The sequence below is a fragment of the Rhipicephalus sanguineus genome, chromosome 10, assembly GCF_013339695.2.
Source record: "Rhipicephalus sanguineus isolate Rsan-2018 chromosome 10, BIME_Rsan_1.4, whole genome shotgun sequence".
NCBI lineage: Eukaryota > Metazoa > Arthropoda > Arachnida > Ixodida > Ixodidae > Rhipicephalus > Rhipicephalus sanguineus.
Genome location: NC_051185.1, coordinates 28583085 through 28608161, shown reverse-complemented (window position 1 = coordinate 28608161; position 25077 = coordinate 28583085). Strand labels below are relative to the sequence as shown.

General features: G+C 44.9%; 1 protein-coding gene across 1 annotated transcript in view; it reads left to right on the top strand.

Moving 5' to 3' along the window:
• Window positions 1-10718, top strand: part of LOC119406299 (E3 ubiquitin-protein ligase PDZRN3) — an 11312-nt gene extending 594 nt beyond the window's left edge. The window contains exons 2-8 of the mRNA XM_049420037.1: window positions 1348-1598; window positions 2879-2963; window positions 4241-4336; window positions 6234-6332; window positions 7908-8021; window positions 8791-9159; window positions 9966-10718. Coding sequence (XP_049275994.1) covers window positions 1348-1598; window positions 2879-2963; window positions 4241-4336; window positions 6234-6332; window positions 7908-8021; window positions 8791-9159; window positions 9966-10718 — 1767 coding nt within the window. The remainder of the gene's footprint in view (window positions 1-1347; window positions 1599-2878; window positions 2964-4240; window positions 4337-6233; window positions 6333-7907; window positions 8022-8790; window positions 9160-9965) is intronic.
• The last annotated feature ends 14359 nt before the right edge of the window (window positions 10719-25077 follow it).

Here is a 25077-nt window from a genome sequence, read left to right as displayed (position 1 = left end):
TTCCGGCCTACACCGAAAGGCAAGTGTGGCCCCTTTAACAGAAGGTCGTCTGACAACACCGATTTGGGACGCCCCGTTTAGAATATGTAGGATGCAAAGATGCAGTGCTAAATGGCTAAAATGCTACAATGCCTAGGATACAATAACGGTGGTGTAGTGTTTGAGCCTCCGTTTAATATTACGAGGCTACCTCGGCACAATGTCAATGGACACAATGATACAGTGCCTAGAATGCAATGGCGGAGGATACGACGAACAGTGCTAGGATGAAACGCCGGTGTACACAATGCGGCAGTGCTAGAATACATTGCCGGAGCATACGATGTTACAGTGCTTAGAATACGACGCCGGAGTCCCGTAGTTTCTTTAATGGGGCCGTCCGCGGGGTGAAGTTAAACTAAAGGAAATATTTAGAATGAAACAACACATACTCAAGCCCGCGTTTCCCTCGAGAAATGCTGGCCTTTTCATACGCAAAGGTGATGATGTCCTAACATCACCACCAATGCGCAGGCATTATCACCAACATCACAACACATCACGCAATCATCATCAACACAATGCGCAGAATCAAAGTACGATACCGAACGACGAGACTTCGAGAGGACAGCTACATAGGGCAAATCTACACGACGTTAAATCCTCGTTATACGCCTGAGAGGCCGGGCGGGGAATCAGAATTACCGCAGTTATCCTTCTGTATAGCATCTAGATTTGTTTGTGAATTTTCATTCATTCATTCATTCATTCATTCATTCATTCATTCATTCATTAACAAACCTTCATATTTGTTTGCTGCTTGGTGCACAGATGTGTCGATAAATTTGCTGATCACGATTTGTTTCGTGTATTCATTCGTTGGTGAGATCCTGCGTGGATTCGCTGCCTGATGTGTAGAAGTGTAAAACATTTTTTCTGATGAATGGGTCGACGCATTCATTTTCCCACACGTTACCTTTATGTCCTGTCATCTTGTATGTTTCTTTCCTCTTCACTTCCTTACTTCGCAAATCTTCCAACTTCAACTTGTATTATCTTCCCTCCTTCTCACAAAGCAGGTAGACGTTGTTCCCTTCACGGTGGCTGTCTTCAGCCTGCTCCCTCCCAATTTCACTCTTTGCGTCCTGTATGTACGCGTTTTCATACAAAATGACACGTTTTGGTAGTTAACTTGTCAGAGCCTATTTTATTAACGTATCAATTTCCGTGTCAACACATATGACGAATCCGTGCCAACATTCTTCAAACAATACCCCCCCCCCTCTTCCTGTAACACCAGCGGTGATGTCTAAGTGTTTAATAAATGTTAACAATATTGATAAATGATGATTATTATTCTCTGCGCAGGTGAACGGCCGAGACGTCTCGAACGCGTCGCACGAGGAGGCAGTGGCAGCTTTCCGCGCCGCCTCGGAGCCCATCGTGGTCGAGGTGCTTCGGAGGGAGCGACGGAACGGAACCGGAAGCAGCTCGTCAGACTTCGGCGGAAGCGGAAGTAGCTGTGCCGGAGGCCGCGCCGCTAAGCAGGCCGTCGTCCCTTCGCCTTCCGGTTTGTCCCAGGGCTACATCGACGCCGCGGCGCAGACCGAGTTCCCCTGGTGGGCACCGCCACCTTGGGAAGGCTCGCTCCTCCCAAACGGGTACGCATACGCTTTGACAGATGGACGCAAGATAAAAAAAAAAACAAACAAAAAAGAATCACTTTTTGGGGCACTGTAACAAATTTTTTAACGTGACATTACGCCGCCATATCTCCTGAATGCATATAAGGCTTTGAGCAAGTGCAAGGCTTAGCAATGCTGATAATTTATTTGACATGAAGGGACACTAAAAAGAGATAAGATTTTCTCATATTAGTAAATTAATCTTTCACCATTCCGAAAGCTCACGCTTGCTGCGAGGAAGACGCTTGGTAAACGAGGAAAACGCGCCAAAAAGACAATGCGGGTGGCGACGCCACCTTCAAGTTCCCGCATCAAACGCTGTAGCGTCATAGATTTTGACGGCATCTTAAGTAGTTTCTAATCTGTCAAAATGAAGTACATTGTGCTCGCAGACGACTATAGACTTACACCAAGTTTCAGGAAATTTCGTTGAGCCAACGACGCGAAAATACGAAAAATAGACTACGAAATCTGTGACGTCAGCCGCGGAGATCTCGGCGCAAAATTCAAGAATGAAACTTTCACCTTTATTTTTTTCCTCTATTAATAAGCCATGGTGGTGAATTACGGTCATTAGAGTTCTCAGACTACAATTTATCAATCTAAAACCGATTCATTGTTTCACTTTACTGAACCTTTAAAGTAAATTTCTGCATGGCGCACCTACTGACATCGCCCTAGCATGACGTCAGGCTACAGTATCGATTCTGGTGGCTTCACGCACCAGTGTGGCTAGCTGTATTGATATCTGGTACCAAAATCTGCAAAATGGCCGCTTGTGCGTCACCAACGGAACCACGGAGTGGATAGGCCATGGCAACGTCACGGGATCTTGCGCGAACACGTGACCAGACGCTCATATAAAGTCGTGACGTCAGGGTACTGTGGGTACCAAAACTATATATTAAAAACAGGTTGTAATTAATATTTTAGGGCACACTCACGCTTAGCAGTACATTTTCTAGGCTCGCGTGGGCTTGGGCGTTTCATTTGACGACGCAAAAGAACGACAACTGAAAATTTTCGCGTCAGTACCCTTTTAGGTCGTAGGAATGTGTTAAATGGTATTTTGTCTTCCACGAAGATCAATGAGATCAAAACGTGAATATAAGTAAAGTGCGATGGTCAGGAAACGTGACGCGACACTTTCTTTGAAGTGAAGAACTTGCTATAAAAATGTAAACGTCTTTTTTTTTTCCACTTTTCTTTTGCAGGCTGAGCATACCACCTCCTCCACTGAGTCCCCCGAGTAGGAACGAAGACCAAGATGACGACGATGGCTACGACATCGAATATGAGGTACGTATTACAATTAATTAATAATTTATTTGCTTACTCGCGTCGGCCTCAGGTCCCTGCATGTTAGAATGGTCAGTGGTTAGAAACGTGTCGTTGCAGGCTTTGATATATTTCTGATGATGTAAAGCTTTACACATACAGCAATAACCAAAAAAGCGGATGGAGGCACAACGACCACACACTCTAAAAAAAAAAAAGGCGTATGCGTGACTCCTTTCGGCTAGTCTTGACTTGCCACGTATATGACTCCTTTCAAAGACACGACTCTCCGAAGAGAGTATGAAGATCTCCAAAGAGAGTTGACGTGCCTCTTTTTGAAGAGAGTCATATACGTGGCAAGTCAAGACTCCCTGAAAGGAGTCAAAATACTCTTTTTTTTTTCTTAAAGTGCAGTAGCACACAGGCAGAGTATCGCGGGCGTAATGTGAATGTTGTGAGTTCAGTTCCAACCAGCGGTGACTTTTTCTTTCATAAAATTTAATTGATTTGCCCTATATTTCAAAAGTACCATGCTTCAATTGAAAAGTACAAATAAGGCCCCTGTGCTTTTCTTGGTTTTATTGTTCGTTGGATTCATGTGTTGGTGTCTAACAAAAAGCGGGCTCGCGATCCATTCTTCTTTCGTTATGCTAAAGTGAGAGAAAAGGCAGTAAGGGCCAGAGAAACGAAATACCATTGAAAGGAAAACCAAATATAGAGACGAAACTGTTGACTATTTACCTCTATATACAGCCAATTAAGCAATGGGAAACTGTCGATGCGGAGTAAAGTTTCACGTCACCGATCCCAAATCACGGTTTCAATCCTGTGATGTACTGGGTGCGCATGACTGAGGACATGTTCGCGCAAAGGAATTCGTATTATTGCCACCTTTTTCTGATGCAACGACGTACGTATACGCAGCGGCAGGCGAGGACAGGAAGCTGCTATAGTCATGACAATTTTGTTTTCTCGCCTACTGTTGTCACAGACTCTTCTCATTCTCTTTCATTCTTATGCATACCCTTCCCAAGTGCAGGGTAGCAAACCGGAGGCCGCCTCTGGTTAACCTACCTTTCCTTCCTTCATCTTTCTCTCTCTCTCTCTCTCACACAACTATTGACAAGTTGTTAAATGCGAACAGCAGTTCCTTGGCTGGTACAACGGATTCCGGATGGCTGGACGATCTGTCTTGTCTCAGTCTTTATTTTATACCTGTGCGAATCGAATTATCTTGTTCGTTATTAATGCAACATTTGGTGAGACTGTTCTTTTTTTCCTTTTTTTTTCTTTTGCAGGAAGTGACGCTAATTAGGAACGGAAACGAGAAGCTGGGACTTACGCTCTGTTACGGTGACCCGGACGAGCAAGAGACGGAAATTTATGTAGGCGAGGTGAGTATGCAGGCCTCCCTATCTGCAGTACCTTCATAGAAGAAAGACACACTTTTGGGTGAACATAATAAAAGAGCCGCAAGATAACTGCACTCGCATGAAGAGAACGCAAATAGGTGAGAGAAATAATTCAAACCGTAGGAAAGCAAGCAGAGGACGCTGTGAGAGCTTGCTGACCTTTACATTGTTAAGGTAAGAACGAATGCGAAAAGGAATACGGGAGAGGATGAAGTCACGTGTGCTGGAACACCGTTATTATGAACACATTGCAATTAAAAACTATTCAAACTGTAACGACCTCCAGTCAATCATCTGCCATTAGTGGTTGCACCACACGTGTACGCAGGACGTAATAGCAATACGTGTGGAAGTTCTTGCACTTGACTGATCCCTTAGAAATGATAACCTTGGGAAGTAACCTCCAATCGAAGCAAAGACAAAGAGTGAGTGTAAGAGCACGAAGCAATATTGTGCAACTAAAAAAGTTTCTTCGTTTTCTATGATCTAACCTGTGGCATTTACTCGTTCTTTTTTTTTTTAAGATTGATCCAAGAAGCGTTGCTGCGAAAGACGGCAGACTACAAGAAGGCGACCAAATACTCCAGGTGAATGAAATGCCTACCACTCTCTGCTTTTATCACTGGTCCACGCGGATAGAGTGGCTGGATGTTTTAGATGCGAAGCATCTTATAGCGGAGTTTAATCCGGTGGTGGTGGTGGTGTGCGGCGTGGCCACACTTACCGCGCATGCGCAAACCCTCTCCACGCCCCCTCCCCCTCTCCTGCGCAACGCCGCGATGAGCGCCAGCGCATGCGCGTCCCCTCCCACTCTCTCTCCTCTCCTACGCTTCCCCTTCGCGCGCCTGTCGACCGCGTTCCCCGCTCGCCATGTGAGAATTAACGGCCAGGCTAGAGGGAAGCCACGACGCGCGTAGCGTTCCACGACGCTGAGGTCGGTAGCATGCCCAACGAACGCCAACGGAACGCGATCGGCAAGTGCTCCGGCTTCGCATCGCCTCATGGTCCCCTTTAGCGGGAGATGGTGTAATCTTTTTTCTCATTAAAGAAGATTAACATTTCAAAGAATGTGCCTTTGTAGAAGTCAAGAGATTCGGAAGGTGAAGACAAGACTCCAGAGTAAGTACGAGTAACAGCCGTGTTCACTAACGTGCTTCATTGGCATGTGACGAAGCTTCGTCGCATACTGTGATTATAAGCTAAGTAATACTTCTTGTGAATTATTTTGTACTGCATGCCCAAACATTGAGAGAAGAGATATCGTTTTTATCAAGGCGAAAACTTGAAGAAATGTTTTTCCCTATAACACACACAGTACAATAAATAAAGCAGCCAGCCGCAGTTGTCTAGTGGTTATGGCTCTTGACTGCTATCACGAAGGTCGCGGGATCGAATCCCGGCCGCGGCAGCCGCATTTCAAATGAGGGGCAATGCTAGAGGCCTGTGTGCTTATATTTATTCGCACGTTAAAGAACGCCAGAATGGACGAATTTCCGGAGCCCTCCACTACGGCGTCTCTCATATTCATATCGTGATTTTGGGTTGTTAAACCCTCAAAAATTATTATGGGACGCCAAAACCCCAAAAAATCATTAAATAATAAAAACCTATCTGAAAAAATGTCGGAAATGTGTATTGCAATTTATTAGGATTTATTATTTCTTAATATCACCGTATATATTTATACTCCACAAATGTTTGAAATGCAATGCTATAGATTGTTCACAGCTGTCCAGGTTGCCTGGCATTAAGCGTTATTCGGAAGTTAGCCCTTCGTGCGTCTGCGTATTTGCGGAACGTGCGCGAGAAACTAGTTAACTAGAACTCTCAATTGGTTTCGTCGTGGAGTGACTGTAACTCATTTTGCACATCTTTACAGGTTAATGGAACGGACGTCCTAGGTAGGGATCAAGCTATCGTGCTGTTCTCGGAACAGAGGCCCGACTTTACGCTGCTCGTAGCAAGGACACACGTCTCCGTGAGTATATCGTCGCACTTCCTATGCAGTGGCCACGTGCTGCGAGCTCCAAGGTTTCCATAATGAACGAAAGAAGGGGATTTTTTAGATGCTAGTTTTTTGTTTTTGTTCCTTTTTGCACACAACCAGATGAATCCAAGAAACAATTAGTCCAAGGAAAGCATAGGGAACAGTAATTGCTGTCTTTAACTGTAGTGCAGTAATCATGACGTAAATTGAATCGAATTAAACTAGACCAAAAATCGCCCTTTCTGCCGGTGGGATCTAAACCTACAACCTTTGAATTACGATTGAGATGCTCTACCAATTGCGGAATGATGAAGGCGCTTTCTCGCACACTTCGTTAGATATTTCTCTACGAATAATTCGAAGGTTGTTGGTTCAGACTCCACCGACGGAAAGGGTGATTTTTCGTCCACTTTAATTCACTTCAATTTACGTCACACTTACTACACTGCAGTTAAAGGCAACAATTAATGTACCCTGTGCTTTTCTTGGCTTGTCTGTTGGATTCCTTAGGTTTCCGTAATGCATTTTATGCTTTTTCTTGTTGGCAAAGGAAGTCGCCATTCTGTTTGACGTTGATTCATTTTGTTTGTCTACTCGTTTTGTTTGTCTACCCACACGGTGCTTAGGCTTTTATGTTTCATCGTTGTGTTGTGATTACTTCACGCAGGAAGAGTCGTGTAGCGAAGACCACTCCAACTTTTCTCTGCCTCGCCGCCGTTACAGTTCTGTTCTGGTTTGTGAACTTATATTCTGCGCATTTATTTCGCTGTTTCTGTTCCGAGTTTGTTGATTTTTTCTTTTCGTTTTCGCTAATTTACGTAGAGCAAAGACGTCTGTTTGTAACTCATAAGGACTCTCAGATCGCCGTGTTAAAATTTGTTTCGGATACTTCTGATTACTACTCGAACAGCGCAAGAAGCATGCCCATAAGCACTCGAAGTGAAATACCATTTTCCACGTTGATGACTTCTAGAAATATTTAAGCAGCTGTAACGTCATGATTAATAACAATGAATGTTGCACCGTAATGTTTTAGGTGGGTTACGTTAAACTACATTGCACTATGTTAATGTGCATTTCCTCTCAATGCCTGTCTAAGTTCACCTTCTTTGATCATGCAAATGCAATGGATACACCTCATCCGAGACTTTCAACCATGTCTGAAACAGTTTCGTGATGCTGTTATATCCACCTCTTATTATTATCAGGTTTTCCGAAATACAACTTCAATATCTCAGTTACTGTGTTATTTCGGTCTGTAATATATACTGCTGCTTATGAAACATAATCCACATAATCCGCCTTTATGTTAGTTACATTAACTGGTGCCAGGTTGCTGACACAGTGCATTCAATAAGTGAAACTAAATGTCCAGGTGTTAAGCTTAACATAAGCTGGTAATTACGTAATATGAACCTATGCTTAAGGTAGCCTACAAAGTACATACAAGCTGAATCATTGAGAGGCGTGTTACAACAGGTATGAGAGCTTTTAGCATTCTAGCGTCCCTTATATTAACCTAGAATGGCCTGAGTTACGGTATCTTCTTACGGATTCTAATTATAGGAAGAAGATGAAGACGAAGACGGGAACGAGAAAGATGCCGCTACCACACCAAGCAAGGCCGACGCGCTACTGCAGACAAGCTTTCAAGAAGAGCTGTCGGAAACCGAAACTCAGGTACATGACAAACCGGACATAAAATTTTCATTTACACCATACAACATTTGCGTAGTAAGAACGTCGTTATTCGTCAGATACCTAATCGCATTCCACCTCTCAACACTACTTCTTTATCCTGTTGACAAGGCGTTATATTTGGAATGATATTTGAAGTTTGGGAACTACACTGGATGCATGTTTGTTCCCCGTTCGGCCTTGGCGATACTTATCGACCAGGTTGGAAAGGGGGCTAAGGCCGGTGTGGTGGACCCTTGACTAGGGCTCTCCCCATGAGAATAATTTGCTTCATTAAGTCTTTTTCTGTTCTGTTCTGTTGGCGACACTCTATTTGTTCAGCAAGTGCAGTTACAATACCGAGCTTGTTTTCAATACGGTCACCAATGCAGCGCTTGTTTAACCACGCACTTCGGTAAGAAAGACACTCGAATTGTTTCACTTATTCGCCATTTACTCCTGTGAAATAAGATAATCCGTTTGAGGAGAACTTCTTCTTGGCCTAGTTGGTACTGCTTACCGTGTCACATTTCGCCACTAGGAAAGACAATACAAACAATAAAGACGCAAGCATATGAACGCAGGAACACGGCATTTCGCCGCCCATGCCGTCGTGTTGATGTCTTTATTGTGTGTGTTGTCTTTACTAGTGGCGAAATATCACAACGTTAAGAAAGATGATCCATACAAAATTCTTTTGCGGCTCTTACTCCCGCAGAAAGGAGAATAGAATACTCCACTTCTCAGAATAAACCAGCTCGTCTTCACTCAGGTGTGCACGCCGCTGCCGGACAACGACCTCGAGATGAGCGTTCTGGCCAACGAGTTCCAGAGGGTCATTCTAGACAAGAAGGCCGCCTCGGTAGAGCAATGGCTACACCAGGGTTCCTCGGGACTGCCCACGTCACCGCAGAAGTGGGACGCTGCCGACAGCGGGTCGAGTGCCTACCACACTGGTGGATCATCGTCCGCCTCGCCACCTACCCTCGAGCTGGGCGGGAGGTCCGGCTCCCTGCTGTCTCTAGCAGGTGCCCCGGTATCAACGCCCGTGTATCCTTCCTTGCCTCCCATGACCAGGACAGGCACCGCCGTGGTGTCCTCGGGACACGGCATGGGACCCACGGAGGACAAGTCAACTCAGGTACGGGTTAACAATAGAGAGTTTTAGTTTGTCTGCAAATTTCTTTGCGTTAGCAATATAGCGGATACCGTAGGCGTAAACGTAAAAGCCTGGATAGGTGGCGCCATCCGGCGGGGCCGAGATTAACCAGGCAAGCATAGAATTGTTACTGCAGAAACCTAGCGCATTCTACTTTTCTGCTGGTGTAATTCTCGGCAGCAGCCTAATACCGAATGAGTTGTCTTTTTAAACTTTCTTCTCCCAAGGACACTCGGCAAAAACAAACGCGTTTATATTGTGGTTGCAGGAAGCGTCAGAAGATGTCGATACCATCGTCGGGCATCCCGGTATTCCATAAACCCCCTTGCGCATACCGGAATACTGAACAACCTAAAAGCTCTAATGGTGCACATTACTTTGTATACAGTTTATTTACATGTCATATTCATTTTGTATGTTATAACGTGTGGTATGACCCACTAACGGTGACATCTCACGCAAGGCAGTTTTTTCCTTGTCAATGAAAACAGCTGACCTACACTTCTGTGCATGCTCTCGGCTATTGATAGCCCACAGATTGGTAGCCGATCCACGTCCCCAATCCTTTCAACGTTACACTACGTTGCTATCTAAGAAACAAACACGGACCAAATGACCAATTTTCAACATAAGAGCTTCTTTAGCCAACGTTGACAAACGTGCATGCAGCCGTTTCTTATTTCGTCAGACGCGCACCTGACCATGTTGTAGCAGGAAGCCCTACCGATTAAAAAATTAAAAAAAATCGCTTTGACGTTCCTTTCTTCTTTCTTTGTTTTATGCCGCAGCTGCGAGACTCCGACATGCAGAGCCTGACGAGCTGCGAGTCCTGCAGGTGCCATCTAGACTTTGCCACGTCTCCGCGACGACTCCCCAAGACTGTGAGCGAGCCGGCGTGCGTCCGGCGCGGCTCTTCGGTTCCCGACTACGCCTCCCTCTACCCGACCATGTACACGAACAAACAGAACCTGCAACACACCATGTGGCTGCAGCAACACCTGTTCCGCGAAGCCCTGGCGCGACGCAACGGTCGCGTCCACGCGACCAAGACGTCGTCGTCTTCCGTTGTCGCCGCCTCAACGTCAACGAAAAAGGACCAACTGGTCTACGCCACTACTGGCGGTGGTGAACAACCAGGCGGTGACGAAACGGACCTCAAGTCTCAGTGGAAGGTGAAGAGGAGGGCCGACGGGACGCGGTACATCACCAGGAGGCCGGCCAGGACGAAGCTGCTGAAGGAACGCGAGCAGAATATTCTCGAAGAACGCAGCGGTCTCACGACGGACGATGACAACCACTCGGAGTTGAAGACCGGAAAGTACTGGACCAAGGAAGAGAGGAAGAGGCACCTCGAGAAGGCCCGCGACCGCAAGAAGAAGGAGATGATGCTGAAGCTCAAGATGGCGATCCTCAAGGAGGCCCACGAAGGTTCGGGCACCAAGAAGTCCACGACCAGTGCGGCGTCTCGAAAGAAACGCGAGGTATCGCCTTCCCCAGAGTCCCTGGTCGGCGTCGTAGGAGACAAGCGTTCGGGCTTCTAGCCGTCACGACTGTGTAGGGACTAACAACGTGATGTTCGAGTGATGTAAGGTGTTCATTTGAAAGAAAACTTTCTTACGAATGTGGGGTTGAGAATGTCACGGAACTGCTTCGTGAACGCGCATTTGGGCCTTGCAGCCATTGGGACGGTTAATCAGCACGTGGTGTTCACTTGATGAAACGTGTTCGCTTGCTGAAACATTCAGAGGACAGCCGGTACTGTGTGGTTGAACTTGAGGTATTCCCGTTGTAGAAGTATCTGTAAACAGGCATTTCTTCCTGCTAGCCGTAAAAACGGGTTATCGGCGCGTCGTGTTCTACTAATTACGGTCGTTTTAAAGCTTATTTCGCAACTTCTAGACATCGCGATGATGTAGGTGTGAAACGCCATCTTCACTCGTTGGAATTGTGGCGAAGAGGCGGATTTATACCTTGGAGCTACTTGTAACTGTTCAAGGACCTCTCGAGTTCGATTGACGGTAATCTGTGACCAGGGAATGATGTTCTAATCTCTAGATATAGCTTTGTGCTTGTTTCTATGCTAGCGGTCAGCGTTTCAGTATTGTATCAATTGCTCTACAATGGCATACAACGTGAATGACTGTTTGGGAACGACATGTTTCTCGAAATCAATGTGCGCACTACTAGCGGGTGCATCTTGTGTTTGTGGAACTACACGACATGCTGTGATGTGTAAGCCTGCTAATCACGAAGGCAGAATATCGCATTCATATGTCGAAAACAATGCCTCTATTGAGCGCTTGGTCGGCAACAACGTCTGCCGTGAAAACCTCTAACTTCACTCTCACATGTCCAGTCATAAAGGAAGGTCTTATTGTACAAGTAATAATGTCACCGACAACGATCAGAACCAACAAAAACAGATGAAGTAACCAACACTTCAGATCCAGCATCTCCGCCTGATCTTGATTGAATTTGTTTAGCCGTGTGGTGCAAGTTATCATACTGAGATAGAGAGTTAGGTGGAAGCTGTTTAATTGAAGGCAGATATCCATCACATTGAAACAGACATTACTTTAGTATGGGCGTGTTCTCTTAGTGCAAATTAAAAAAAAAAAAACTAAGATGGGCACATCAAGTGTGACCAGCACTACGTAAATCATGGAAAGCTTCTGCCAAGAGCCATAGTTGGGGCCAAGATATTTGTCCTAAGGCAGATAGTTTCCGAGCACCACAATGATTTCGTTGTTAATCCGTGCTATACAACTATGACTCGAAACTCAATGCAACCGGTAACAGTGCTTCCAACCAAGCTTCTGAAACACACAAACTTTAACCGAGGTTTTCAGCGCCTTGCGGTGTATCTGTGCTGGTGTATGACTTGAATGTTTCATTACACGGCTGCTGGCATTCGCGTGGGAACAGAACAAAGACCGGCAGGTTGCTTATACACCTGTCGCGACTGTATCGCTTGTATGTATGCTTCGGGATTGCGTCTAGCGGCTTCGTTTCTTTTCTAGTGATGACAACAACGAAAAGAACTACCAAAATCCACGTTCTTCCCAGCCGTGTGTAAAAAAAAAAACGTCGTATGCCTCCTCCTGCGAAGCATACGAGCGTGTTTTAGTGTTGTACGCTTCCAGCATGCACCCTAGTCCCATAGTCCTTGAATGTGCACTACGTTATTTATGACCGATATTATCGCTGTACATTTTTCTGTTCACTTTTTTTACGCAGTTTCCAGAGTATATGTCATCGCGATAAAGATAGATTTCAGTGTTGACCCCCTTTGGCTACGGATGGCTTACTTCCTAAGCTGGTGTGAATTCCTTCCAGTCATTGTTATGAGCACCCAAATGTCCCGAGTGTTAATACCTACGATTAGATATAAGTAATATAAAAATACCGGGAGTCATGTCCATATGAGCATTCTCTTTCAAAACATACGGCAGTACACAATAGAGTTTCAGAAAGACACGAAAAAAATTGGAAATGGAAATTACTGAGGGCGACATGTGCTTTGGGCGTAGACCATCCGTTATCGTCAATTATACATGCAATGTTACACAAGCCATGGCAGCTATTTTGATTGGTTTTACGGGGAGAACATTACCTTCACCGTACGGTGAGTAGATTCATGAAACACACGTCACGTACGTTGTTACATGACATACGGGCTTCATATAAAAATTAGAACAATGCGGCTCCACATGGCTTGTAATTGAGACGCATATTAAGGTGCATACAAAACGTTTTTCATGCTGGAGCCATGGAGAATGAGAGAAAATGCGATGATACAACCCACGTTGAGTGTAGATTTCGCACTGCAGAAATTTGATTCTGTGAAACCCTGCATGCTGCCTCCGCAATTCTCCCGCCACTTGTGTATTGTTGTCGTGTACAGAGCTAGATGTATATATGAGCGCAAAGTCTTGAAAAATCAAGTTTTCTGTGCATCGTATTTAAAGAATTTTCACGCAGGTTTGTACAAAAAAATCTATTTGCGGCGGCGAGCGAATGGCGCGGACGTGCAGCGTCGTCTCGCTGTCCGAGAATGGTTGTCAACGACGAATAAGTAATCCAAGAGAGGAAATAATGCTAATAAAGAGGATTCCTTGAGTCCTTGTCTCCTGTCGTGTTCTCTACGTCACTGAAGTGTTACACAGAAAGCGTAAAACGACGAAATTATGAAAAATTCACGAATTTCAGAATTCACGAAATTAGGAAAAATACGTCACGTCATTCGGTGAATTCTGCTGCCGCTCGGGGATTTTCTCGCAAGTCTGCACAAACGAGAATATTGACGGCGCCAAGAGGTTAACGACAGTATTTATTTCCTGAACTGCAAAAAATTAAGCAACAGACCCGGTGAGCAAGCAAGTGCAGGTAGCATCAAAACAAATAAAGCCGTAATGAAGAAAAGACGTTTCGACAGAAAGAAAAAAAAAAGCGTTAAGAACGCAACGCGAAAGTGCTAACGAAAGTTGCCAAGCGTACCATCCCGGGACTGAGGAAAGAAAAAAGAAAGACGAAATAGAAACGCACCACGTCAAAAACATAGGAGAATGCATGCGAAACATTCTGGGGAACCCATTTATTGTTAATGGATTAGCGCCTTGTTGTGTTCCAAAGCAACGCAGCGGAGGACAACGAAATTACCTTTTGAGAAGGAGCCGACAACGCAAGCCTGGAAAGCACGAAAGAATCGGCTCACCTGAAAGTCACTTCAAAGCGAGTTTCCGCACGTGTAAGTTAATAATGTCTGGCTTGCCGTCGTTTATATCTTTTTATTTACTAAGATGTTTTCACTAGGAGTTCTCGGATTTACCTGTCCTTTTCATGACAATCACGGGAGCGATGGCTCTCCATAATGAAAAATATGTATGTAACAAAAGCTGTGCAGACTTGCAATAATTTATTGATTGAGTGACTTAATGCTCAATATGTTCATTTTATTTACACAACAATATACTAGCCAAAGTACTTCATTAGGCGGTCGCTGAATGTTGGTAAAGTTTGCAATTATTTGCAGTGCTGTTCGTTCTAAGAGAGCTCAAAAAAGAGCTGATTGTAATAGAATGTCACGCGAATTACTGCAAACAAAAAAAAAACTTTCTAATATTTCTGATATTTGTCAATGATTTTCTTAGCACTGAATTTCTCAACCAAAGCATCCATTCTAAGTTTCAAAGGGACAAAGGATGCTGCCGCGTACAGCCAATTTCCACCGATTTACTCTCGACCAGAGTGATGTAGGAGCGAGTAAATTCAAAAGTTTTGTCGCATATCTTGTTGTTCGAAAACTTTATTGCGATAGCAATTATACGGACACTCTGCGCGCACTTTTACCTTCGCCGTCGCCGTGATGTTCCGTATAAAGTCCAGGTTGATAACATCGTCTCACGCGTCGTATGTTCTACGTGAGAGTAAAAGCGTGTCAGAGCAGCCGACCGGTCACTGTTCAAGCAGAGAGGAAACGCGCCAGCCGTCTCCGTCGCACGACAATAGCAAGAGGAGGTGCCGGAGGGGAGCGCTGCGTGCCTCCTCGAAAATACGCGTACTTTGACCAGCCTGTGACCCGCGGTCGAGCACGCCGTATCCTTGTAGGGGAACAACAGAAGGCTCATACTTTTTCTGTGCTGTGCTATCATCGCAGTGTTCGCCTCGAAGGGCGCCTCGCTCGCTGCAGCGGCTGCATTTCCATATGCCAGCGTTTTGTTTGAGTTGCGGTAGGTCTCATGCTAAAGGAGTCAGCCGCTAGCCTTACTTCGTATAACATTCCACTTTGTTGCTATCGCATTCGTTGCTTCACCCTTGCGGCGAAACTGGCTTTTTTATTTATTTTTTTTTCGGTCCCCGTATGCAAGTCAAGCTTGACAAACGCAATCTCAGCCCAGAAATGACAGCGCCGTAATGAGCCAAGCTTAATTTTTGGCTAAGCTGTAGCGCTACAAGTAGGGTTACGCTGCGCAGCCATGCCACACTTCAATCTTAAAATAAACCATAAACCACAAGTGTTGAAGATTGGGCGAGTTGGTTCGTCGTATTTGAGCTGGTATAGCGCAGAGTTCTCCTGTGTCGGTCTGCTCGGTCATTTCTTCCTCCCCGTAATGCGCTATACCAGTTCAAAAACCATAACATTATGGCTTTTTAATAACGAGGGAAGGACTCAATGGGAGCGTGAACATTCGACTGTTCATCATTGCGTTACAACCACACATATTTTCAATGAGTGTACAAAGATGCTACGAAAAAATTGTAACACAATATAGAAACAGACGATAGTTTGCGCTCCCCTTAAACCCCTTTTTTCGTTATTTGCTCGCTCTAAACAGCCACAATTGTTACAGTCTACTGTGCAAAATGAACGGAATATTCCCGCAACGCGTTCCTTTCAATCTCAAAATTTTCGCTTTGTTCTGAGCCCTCTTCGAGCACTCTCTTTCCTTCATATCCACAAAGTGTCCTTTTGTTTACTTCACGTGTTCTTCACTTTTTTATTCTGCAATCACTCCTGTTTCAAGTCTTCGTCCTTTTTATTTCTTCTTCTCAACACACCCTCTACACACGGAAGTGAACTCCCCCCTCTTTTTCTTTCTCTCTCTCGCTCGCTCACATCACTCACTCTCAAGACGAACCACTGTCTTGTCTTCCCACTTTGGGGAAGAAAGCTTTCCATTTTGAGCGCCCGGCCTTTTCACTCCCCAATAGCATTCATCCCCATCGAAGAGAAAGCCTCCCCTGAACAGCTTTGCCACCGTCGTCGTCAGCACTTCCGACATCCTCACTGATTCTTCCCCAAAGCGCCTTCTCTTCTTATTAGCTCAGAGCGGTGCCCCCTCCCCAACGCTTCCCTTTTCGCTCCCTATTTTTTTCGCTTCACCAACAGATTGTTCCAGAGACCTGAGCCTGCCACGGCCTGTCTGTTTCTTTTTGTTTCTTTTTTTCCTTTGTACAGCTACTCCCTTGTGTCCGTGTCCGGCAGAATCGGAGGGGGCTTGGTTCGCGCGCGCACATTAGTTTCGAAGGAGGCGTTGTTCCTGTCAGCTTCAACGGTACAGCCTTGTGCCTGGCACTTTTTTTTTTCGGAATAGATTCCTGCGCCAAATATAATTTCAATCGCACTAATCTTGGCCGTAGCTGCTTCGAAGGCTGCAAAGCCAGAACCATTTAGGGTCTTTGGGAGGAAAAAAAAGTGGCAGACGAAAAAAGAAGAAGAGAAAGGGAGAAAGAAAGGGAAAAGGCAAGCAGACAGAAAAAATACAAAGTGAGGAAGAAAGAAGCAAGGACAGAAGCTTTAAAAACAACGGATAGATAGATAGATAGATAGATAGATAGATAGATAGATAGATAGATAGATAGATAGATAGATAGATAGATAGATAGACAGATAGATAGATAGATAGATAGATAGATAGATAGATAGATAGATAGATAGATAGATAGATAGATAGATAGATAGATAGCTAGATAGATAGATAGATAGATAGATAGATAGATAGATAGATAGATAGATAGATAGATAGATAGATAGATCAACCCGCCACGGTGGTCTTGTGGTTATGGTGCTCGGCTGCTGACCCGAAGGGCGCTGGATTGAACCCAGCCGCGGCGGCCGCATTTTCACAGGAGGCGATAATGTTCGAGACCCGTGTACTTAGATTTACGTGTACGTTAAAGAACCCCAGGTGGTCGAAATTTCCGGAGCTCACCACTAAGGCGCCCCTCATAATCATATCGTGCTTTTGGGACGTTAAACCCCAAAATTATTGTTACTAAAGCTTCTCATTTACCCTTCCTATCCTAGCACTTGCCCACAAGAGTCGACACTGACCCTCACTTACCAAACATGTGGCAACTAGTCGAGAATTTCCACAGTATGCCAACAGTACTAGCCCACACTAGTCAAGACAAGTCAACATTTAAAATAGTGAGTTGTCGGGCTAGTTGGTTCAACATATGACGCGAAGGAGAGCGCAGAAGAGGTTTGGAAGAAAGTACACAGGACAGCGTCTTTAATGTCCTGTCCTGATCATCTTTTCCTGTTCAGTACATTTTCGACCGAACCGCTTCAGCGCTCCCCTTAGTTCACAGTCAACATAAGCCACCGCGAAGGTCGCGGGATCAGATCCCAGCGGCGGCGGCCGCATTGCGATGCAGGCAAAAATGCTAGAGGCCCGTGTGTGTGCATAGCTTTAGGTGGACGTTTAAAGAACCCCAGGAGGTCGATATTTCCGGAGCCTTCCACTACGGCGTCTCATAGTCATATCGTGGTTTTGGGATGCAAACCCCACAAATTATTATTACTTTAACGTTAGCCATCGATAACCAGTGCTCGTACTGTGTGAGTAAACACGGCAGGTTAGGACACCATAGCTCGTCCATCACCGATCACAAATAACGGATAAGTATGCTATCAGATGTAAGAAAGTATTGAAGAAATATTTCATAAAACAAGCGAGAAATTGCATACGTGACTGGACAAAGCTCCATACCTCAATCTTCAGCCTTCTTTTCGTGGACCGGAGCACGAAATTCGGCTGACAAAGAGGCGATCAATGAAAGACTGAGTCGACATTTCCAGCTATAGCTTCCCGTTCAGGGCAGTCAATCATGCGGCGCAAATTCTAGATTCTTCAAATTTTCTCCGCCTCATCTACTTACGCAGAATAGGATGGGCAGGATGGCTTGAACGCTTTTCAGCCATAGTAATTCTTTCGTACCTTTTCTCTTTGTATTTTTCCGTCCAGTCCCCAACGTCAGTTTATGTTTCTCTATTTGTTAAAATTTCTCTTTTTTTTTACAGTTTTTTTCACTTCACTTCAGCTATATTCGACAAATTCCGGGATCAATACCTTCATAATGGCTGCTTGTGACCCCGCTTCTATGCCCCCCCAATTTCATCAACGCAATAACGAAGCGCCTTGCGCTAGGAAGCCTTGCCAGCGACCAGAAAATTAAAAGCCAGGAAGAAAGCTTGATTGATTGATTGATTGATTGATCAATCGATCGATCGATCTCTCCCAGCTTTTAAGATCTAAGTAAAACGCAGCAAATTTAGGGGAGGCCATGGACACTGGTGTGTGTGCATTTCGTCCAATTATTTCTTCTGAGGCTGCGAGTGTGCTATGCGGGTGCGGTGTGTCAACGTGGACAAAAGCGCGATGACATCAAGGCTTAGTTCTTAGTTCGTCAAGGCGAGTAACTTAGTTCGCTGCGCCGAAATTGGACATGTCCATTAGATGGACATTTTGAGAACAGCTCCTCTGAAATAAGCTAGCACGTAAACAAGCTGGAGAGCGGAGAGACAGTGCAGTCGCCAGGGAATAGGGTAGGCGCGACCTCCCCGTAAGTTTCTCATCAGGAGAGCGAACAATGTTGCCTAACTAGACACCAATGTTGGTCAGTGTTGCCAACGCTGGAGCTGTTTGCTAATGTTAGCTAACGTTGACTAATCTCGGCTATCCGTTGTTATAACGGCAACATCGTCATCGTTCATTCGCCATTCAATGATTGAGTTATCTGGCCTTTTTTTTCTGTTTGCATACGAATGTCCCTTGTTATAGACCCCACATGGATGAAAATGCAAGGGCTTGGTAGTTTGTGCTACAGAAATGTGGCGATCATGGCCTGTTGGCCGTACATCGGCAACGATTTGTTCCACAAGAAACAGAGACGTCGTCTCTTGTCATCTTTTTGTCTGTGTTTCTTGCACCACAAATCGTTTCTGGTTTGGGCTAGCCCAGTCATTGCCATCTCAGGACAACGAAGACAAAGCGACGCAACACGGAATTCAATATTTTTGTGAAATCGATAAAGCTTATTGAAGAGGCGGGAGAAAGCTTCCCGGCAGCAAAGGAGCGCGTTAAGGAACAGCCAATTAGTTAATAGCCTGAGGGCAGGCGCGTCTTTACTTACTGGTGGGGCCTTTCACTCTCTCCCCTTCTTTCCGCGTAAGCTTGCCTCGTTTATTATGGAGAAATATTAATTGGATTAGAAATTCCATTGCCCCGTAATGAGCTGGTTCGGCCGATGCGAACTGCATACAGGCGATCGATATCTCCGTGCGGCTGGGTTGCTGGAGTTGGCATTTGTACTTTAGCCGTTCGAGGTGGTTTCGCATAATGTTGTCTCCGCGTGTTGGCTGGTTGATTAATGTGTTAAATCATTTGTCGATCGATTACTCTGTGAACGACTGATCGAATTGATTATTAAATGGGTGAATCAGGTTAGACGGACGGACGGACGGACAGATGGATGGATGGATGGATGGATGGATGGATGGATGGATGGATGGATGGATGGATGGATAGATAGATAGATAGATAGATAGATAGATAGATAGATAGAGAGATAGATAGATAGATAGATAGATAGATAGATAGATAGATAGATAGATAGATAGATAGATAGATAGATAGATAGATAGATAGATAGATAGATAGATAGATAGATAGATAGATAGATAGATAGATAGATAGATAGATAGATAGATAGATAGATAGATAGATAGATAGATAGATAGATAGATAGATAGATAGATAGATAGATAGATAGATAGATAGATAGATAGATAGATAGATAGATAGATAGATAGATAGATAGATAGATAGATAGATAGATAGATAGATAGATATAGATAGATAGATAGTAGATAGATAGATAGATAGATAGAAACGCAGGCATGTTAACCAAGAGTATTTCTTTCAGTAGAAGTAAGAGTTAGAGTCCGCCTGTGGACTTGAGTGAACTGTCTCGCCAACTCCTTTCTCACTTCTTCTATGGAAGACCTGAACCCCTGTCACAAGTCCCCGAAAGAGCTTGCGCCTAAGCTTCCTCTTTAAGCTATACGGCAAACGCCCTGCCGCTAAATTCGGGGCTCAGGAAGAGAACCATACAAGAGAGGGGGAACAAAAAGAGGCATTCAAACGCGGCTGGACTGTAGCGTCACACCGCTCATCCGTCATGATCAATCTAGCACAGGCGACACCAGCGCCGAGCCCACCAGGGCAAGCGAAGACCGAACGCCAGCGGCGGAACAGCTGTGGCAAGTGGGAGCGAGCGAAGAAAAAAGATAATACAATCTCGGAGGCAACGCCTTTCTTAGCTGCCGTATGCGGATAGGCTGTGATCGTAAAGTTTGGAAACGCTGCCACGTTTGCCATCCTTTTCATACACAGCCCAGGTCAATGTATACGAAGGCTACGGAGAGTTCCGGTGTAATCCGGTTTCGTCTTTATCATAAGTAATTAAATGCAAGGAAAGAAAAGTTTGGCTAAAAGTATAAAACCGAGTATAATCCAATATCATATGTATGAGAAAGAAGCGCTGGTGATGAGCATCTTTGTGCAGCTATATACGACAGTGGTGGTTAGTCCATATACTGTGGGTGGAGCTAGCTCTGACAGAAATTGCGTGCATCTGAACGTTCTATTGCGAAGTGAACTCCTGCAAGCGAACTGTCCACTGCCATATCATTTTCTTTATGTGTTTCAGTTCGCTATATATTTTTCTTACTTGCTCATTTTTTAAGGGGGGGGGGTAACTTGTTTCTTGTGCGGCAGAACTTATAAAAATGGAGTAGCCGAGGGCACATAAACATCAACCTCTCCACAGTAATCCAGCTAGAACAGAACTGAACAACAATTCAACATATAAAAAAAGCCAAGCTCGACGTTTTCTAACGGATACTCCACCAAGATATACTTAGCGATCTATGGCCGTCAACGCGGTGTTTTCGTTGTCCTTGCAGCATCAGACCAAGAAGATTCACGTATACAATGTAACAAAAGAAAAACACTCCACGCATGTCTCTTTTTCGCTTCTCCTTTCCTTCGTACGAGTACGCAATGTATTGCGTCTTGAGTGCATATATTACCTCTTGTGGGTCTTCAAATCAAGTTGGGTGCAAATGAGTGTCTTTTTCTGGAGAGCACGAAACGCTTGCAACAAATCTTGCGCCAACGACAGACTGACCTTCATTCTATATTTATGTAAATTATGCTTAGCTGTTGCACATAAACGCCATCGCGCAACAAACACAATGCACATGCGAACGATTCAACCCAACAATCTAAGCTTATCATTTCTTTTTCTTTAGGATACAAGGATGTGTCACTGACGCACTTCTCAACTATACGTTTGGTGTTCAATTCAGCATTACGTCCATTCTTACGCCATGTGCGACCAACTAACTTAAGTTATTTACGGTTAGAGAACACGATGTTGTGATGTAGTTGTTGAGTAGCCTGACATACACCGTCGGTAACCAAGGCCTGTTGTAACCGTGAACCAGTGGTACGACATTTATTTGCGTCGTTTCGTTCCTAGCCGAAGGTACTCGTTCGCGAAGTTGCGTACTCATTCTAAGCACGCACGCTTAAAAAGGCGCGCTGTGTTCGGCATATTGATTCTCGTTTCACTTCACATTCGTTTGAAATGTCCTTACTGTACAAAGATTGATTGGCTCATTTCTCTTGTACGGCTCATGTCATTTGTGTGCTTGAAGCTGCGCATCGCGAAAAGGATACAGTACGACCATGACGACAGACACTTTAAAAATGCAGTTACTGAAATGAACGAAAGAAATAAAGCGTATATAAGGTTCCCTCTACTTGGGCAGTAAATTATTCCCATCCATGTTTTGCACCTATGCCAGCAGCTCGACATAACACAGGCGCGCTTTCTTGAAAAAAAAAAGAAAAAAAAACCATCGCTTCGGCATCCATCTTAGCCCAACGTATTATATAGAATGCAGAGGCGCAGACATGTCATTTGTCCATTTGTGATAAACAGTTTCGCATCACTCTTACTGTCGCATATACACTATCTGGTTAGGCGCAGCCTCGGGATACAGGGCTCCTCTTGCGTAGCTTTCGAAAAAAATATGAATGACGACGAAGTGTGCGTTCAATCGACAACTCCCAAACGTGTCGTTCCAACACGCGCTCCTTTCAACGAACCCAACAAGTTTTGAAAAAACTATGCATGCAAGTTTCACAACGTGTGATGAAAAAAACCGAGGTCTGCAAGGAGTGACGAGCACTGCGGCGCAGTTTTGTTGCGTGCACTCACCACGACGCTATTGTATGATGACAAATGCGCGTAAATACGTAAAGCTGTCGCGAAAGAAACAACCGAGAACAGCGTCGACTTAACGGAACGAGTATGCGGTTCGAGACAGAGGAGCCACAAGGGAACGTGAGCGCGCGAAGGATGTTAAAAGAAGCGGTAGTGGAAAACTACCGTACCGACTCGTGGTAAGAGGAGCACCCTTCTACAGGGAACAAGCGTCGTGTATGTCTGAATACACATTGAATTTCCTATGCCTAGCGATTGTACTTCCGTCAAAGCCGTCACCTTAGTGAAGTCTTTCTTACACTTCATTTTTCATTTACATTTGTGAGTGATTACAATCAAGAAGAACTTGTTCCTGGGTGAATTGATGGCTATGTTTGGTAAACATGTGATTCCTGACGCAACGCCTGAAAAACGTATAAAGGACAGAGAAGAGACAGAGGAGGGCCAACTGTTTACTGACTTCCTTTTCCAGCCTTGACCGTCATAAAACAGCTCGTAGTCGGCGCTCTTCTGTCATTTCTCCTCTGTCATTTCTTCGCAATGGGCCAGGAATAACATTTTTAGCAAACATAGCGATTACAATGTTTCCACGTATTCCGTGATTTCGGCTTTGAAAGTGTCTTTAAGGATGGCTGTTTGGGTAGTGTAGGCAGATAATTTACGGATGCAATTGGAGATGTCAACTTTCGAATGGTTATTTAAGGGCAAGTGTGTGGGCCTTTTTTACATACCACCGGTTGCTGATGCTCTGCGCATCGCGAACGACAGAAATCGCGAAACGCCCCGAATAACAACAAACACATACAAAAATAAGCCTCGACCGCATGCAAAGTACGCTGCACGTGAGTAGTCAAGGAAGCTAGTGAATATAGCGTCACCAACGCGCGCAGCCATACGAACGTTTACTGTTGAGTGGTTAAATAAACAAACTCGGCATCCTCCGATAACGCCTACAGGAGGAGTAGTACCCGATAGGTACGCCTGGCGTGCAGTGCCACAAGGGCATGATAAATGATGAAGTGATATTGCACAAACCGTGACAGATATATCGCACGTACTAAGAACACCGCAATACTAAGACAACCGATATATCAGTTTCTTAGTAAGTTCAAAAGTGCTTTCGCTGTACGAAATACAAAGGTACCATTTGTCTCTGCCAAAAAAAAAAAAAATTGGACAACTTCGCACTAGTGGTACGAAGACAGAGGAAACAGCGGTGCTGGTGGCCGTCCCCTCCTCCTTTCCCTCCTGCTCACCCTCACTTCCACCCCCCCCCCCCCTTTGCTACACTAGAATACATATAGCTATGCTATGATTGACTCCCTTCCGTCCTCCTGTCCTCCTATCCGTTGTCCTCGCCCTCACCTATCTTTCCCACCCCTTGCTATATATACTATACTATACAAGGCTATGCTATGCTTTAGCCTCTATCCTCCTCCTTTCTCTCATACTCACATCACCCCTCCTCACCACCACTTCCCTTTCCCATCCCCTTTGTATACTACACAAAGCATGGATATGCTATGCTAGCAGCTGCTCTGCACATACTCCAAAATTCTTATTACTTGCGTTTATACTTATGGTCAATTATGGTCACTATCCTCGCAAGCGTTTCGCACCATTGTCTGTATCATCGACTGGCCGACCTACCGACCACCCAATGACTCCGTGCTACCCCAATCAAAGCCGAATCCATAGTTACCGAGAGCCGCCTTCTAATATAATTTCTGCGACCCCCTGAAAAATATGACGACTCGTACGAGGCTGATGAAGAAAACAAATTGTAATCATGCACGGACGTTTGTTGCTGTTCTTGTTTACAGTTATAGGCCTAGCGCCACTACTAGCCCGGTACATTCGGTATACAAGGTAACAGCCTTTGGGAGCGAAGGGGAAAGGGGGGGGGGGTGAATTGTTGGACGCGAAAGAAATTACCGCCTCGTACGACGGTGCTTTGAAAAATGACGCGAGAGGGTGAAAGAAAAAGAAAGAGGTATACAAACGAACGGCATGATACAAAGCGTGTAAATAACATAAATAACACTCTGAAAGAAAGAATTGGCAGCAGCTCGCAATTTCTTCGTGAAGGCTTAGGCGCTTATGAATAGCTTACGACAACCCTGCGCCATCTTCCATTTTCGCCGTTTATTTTTTTCCTTCACGAAGTTTATGAAGAGGGGGTGCGTGCGCATTCATTTCAATAAAGCCTCGTTGACAATGCTCGCAGCTATCTCTGTTGACGCTGCTGCCCGCCGCAGCGGGAGGCTTTTGTTCTCTCCTTATAACGAAGCGAGGGGGGAAGATGAAACTCGGTATAATGAATCGCGGTAATTATACCGTCCGGAAAAAGAATGAAGACCGCGGCATCACAATGCGCGCGCGATTTTTTTTTTTTAGTTAACGCAAAACGTAATGAATGAACGTAGCTGTACATAGCCCGGGGCCGATGAAAAGAATGGGCATACATAATTTGCGCGAGCGCCCATTGTCTGTGGTTGTTTCAGATCTGTACGAACCACATACCCGCCGGGAATGTGTTGCCCCCCCTACCCCTTTGTCACCAACCTATTGTATCTCTCATGTCTATATAAGATGTACGTTTCTATTCAAGTTTGTGTTTATTGCTTCGAGTACAGTACTCACGAATTGAAACGTCAAAATTTAGGGCTAAGAAATGCGCACGTTTCCTAGTAATACTCGCTGTTCGGCTAGATGGTGCATGTTCAGTATGATCAGTAAACGTTGTGCCAAAAAAGTCACAGCATATCCACGGAGTGAATGATGATGAGTGGGCGAAGCTGCGGAGGTTCATCGGTAAAC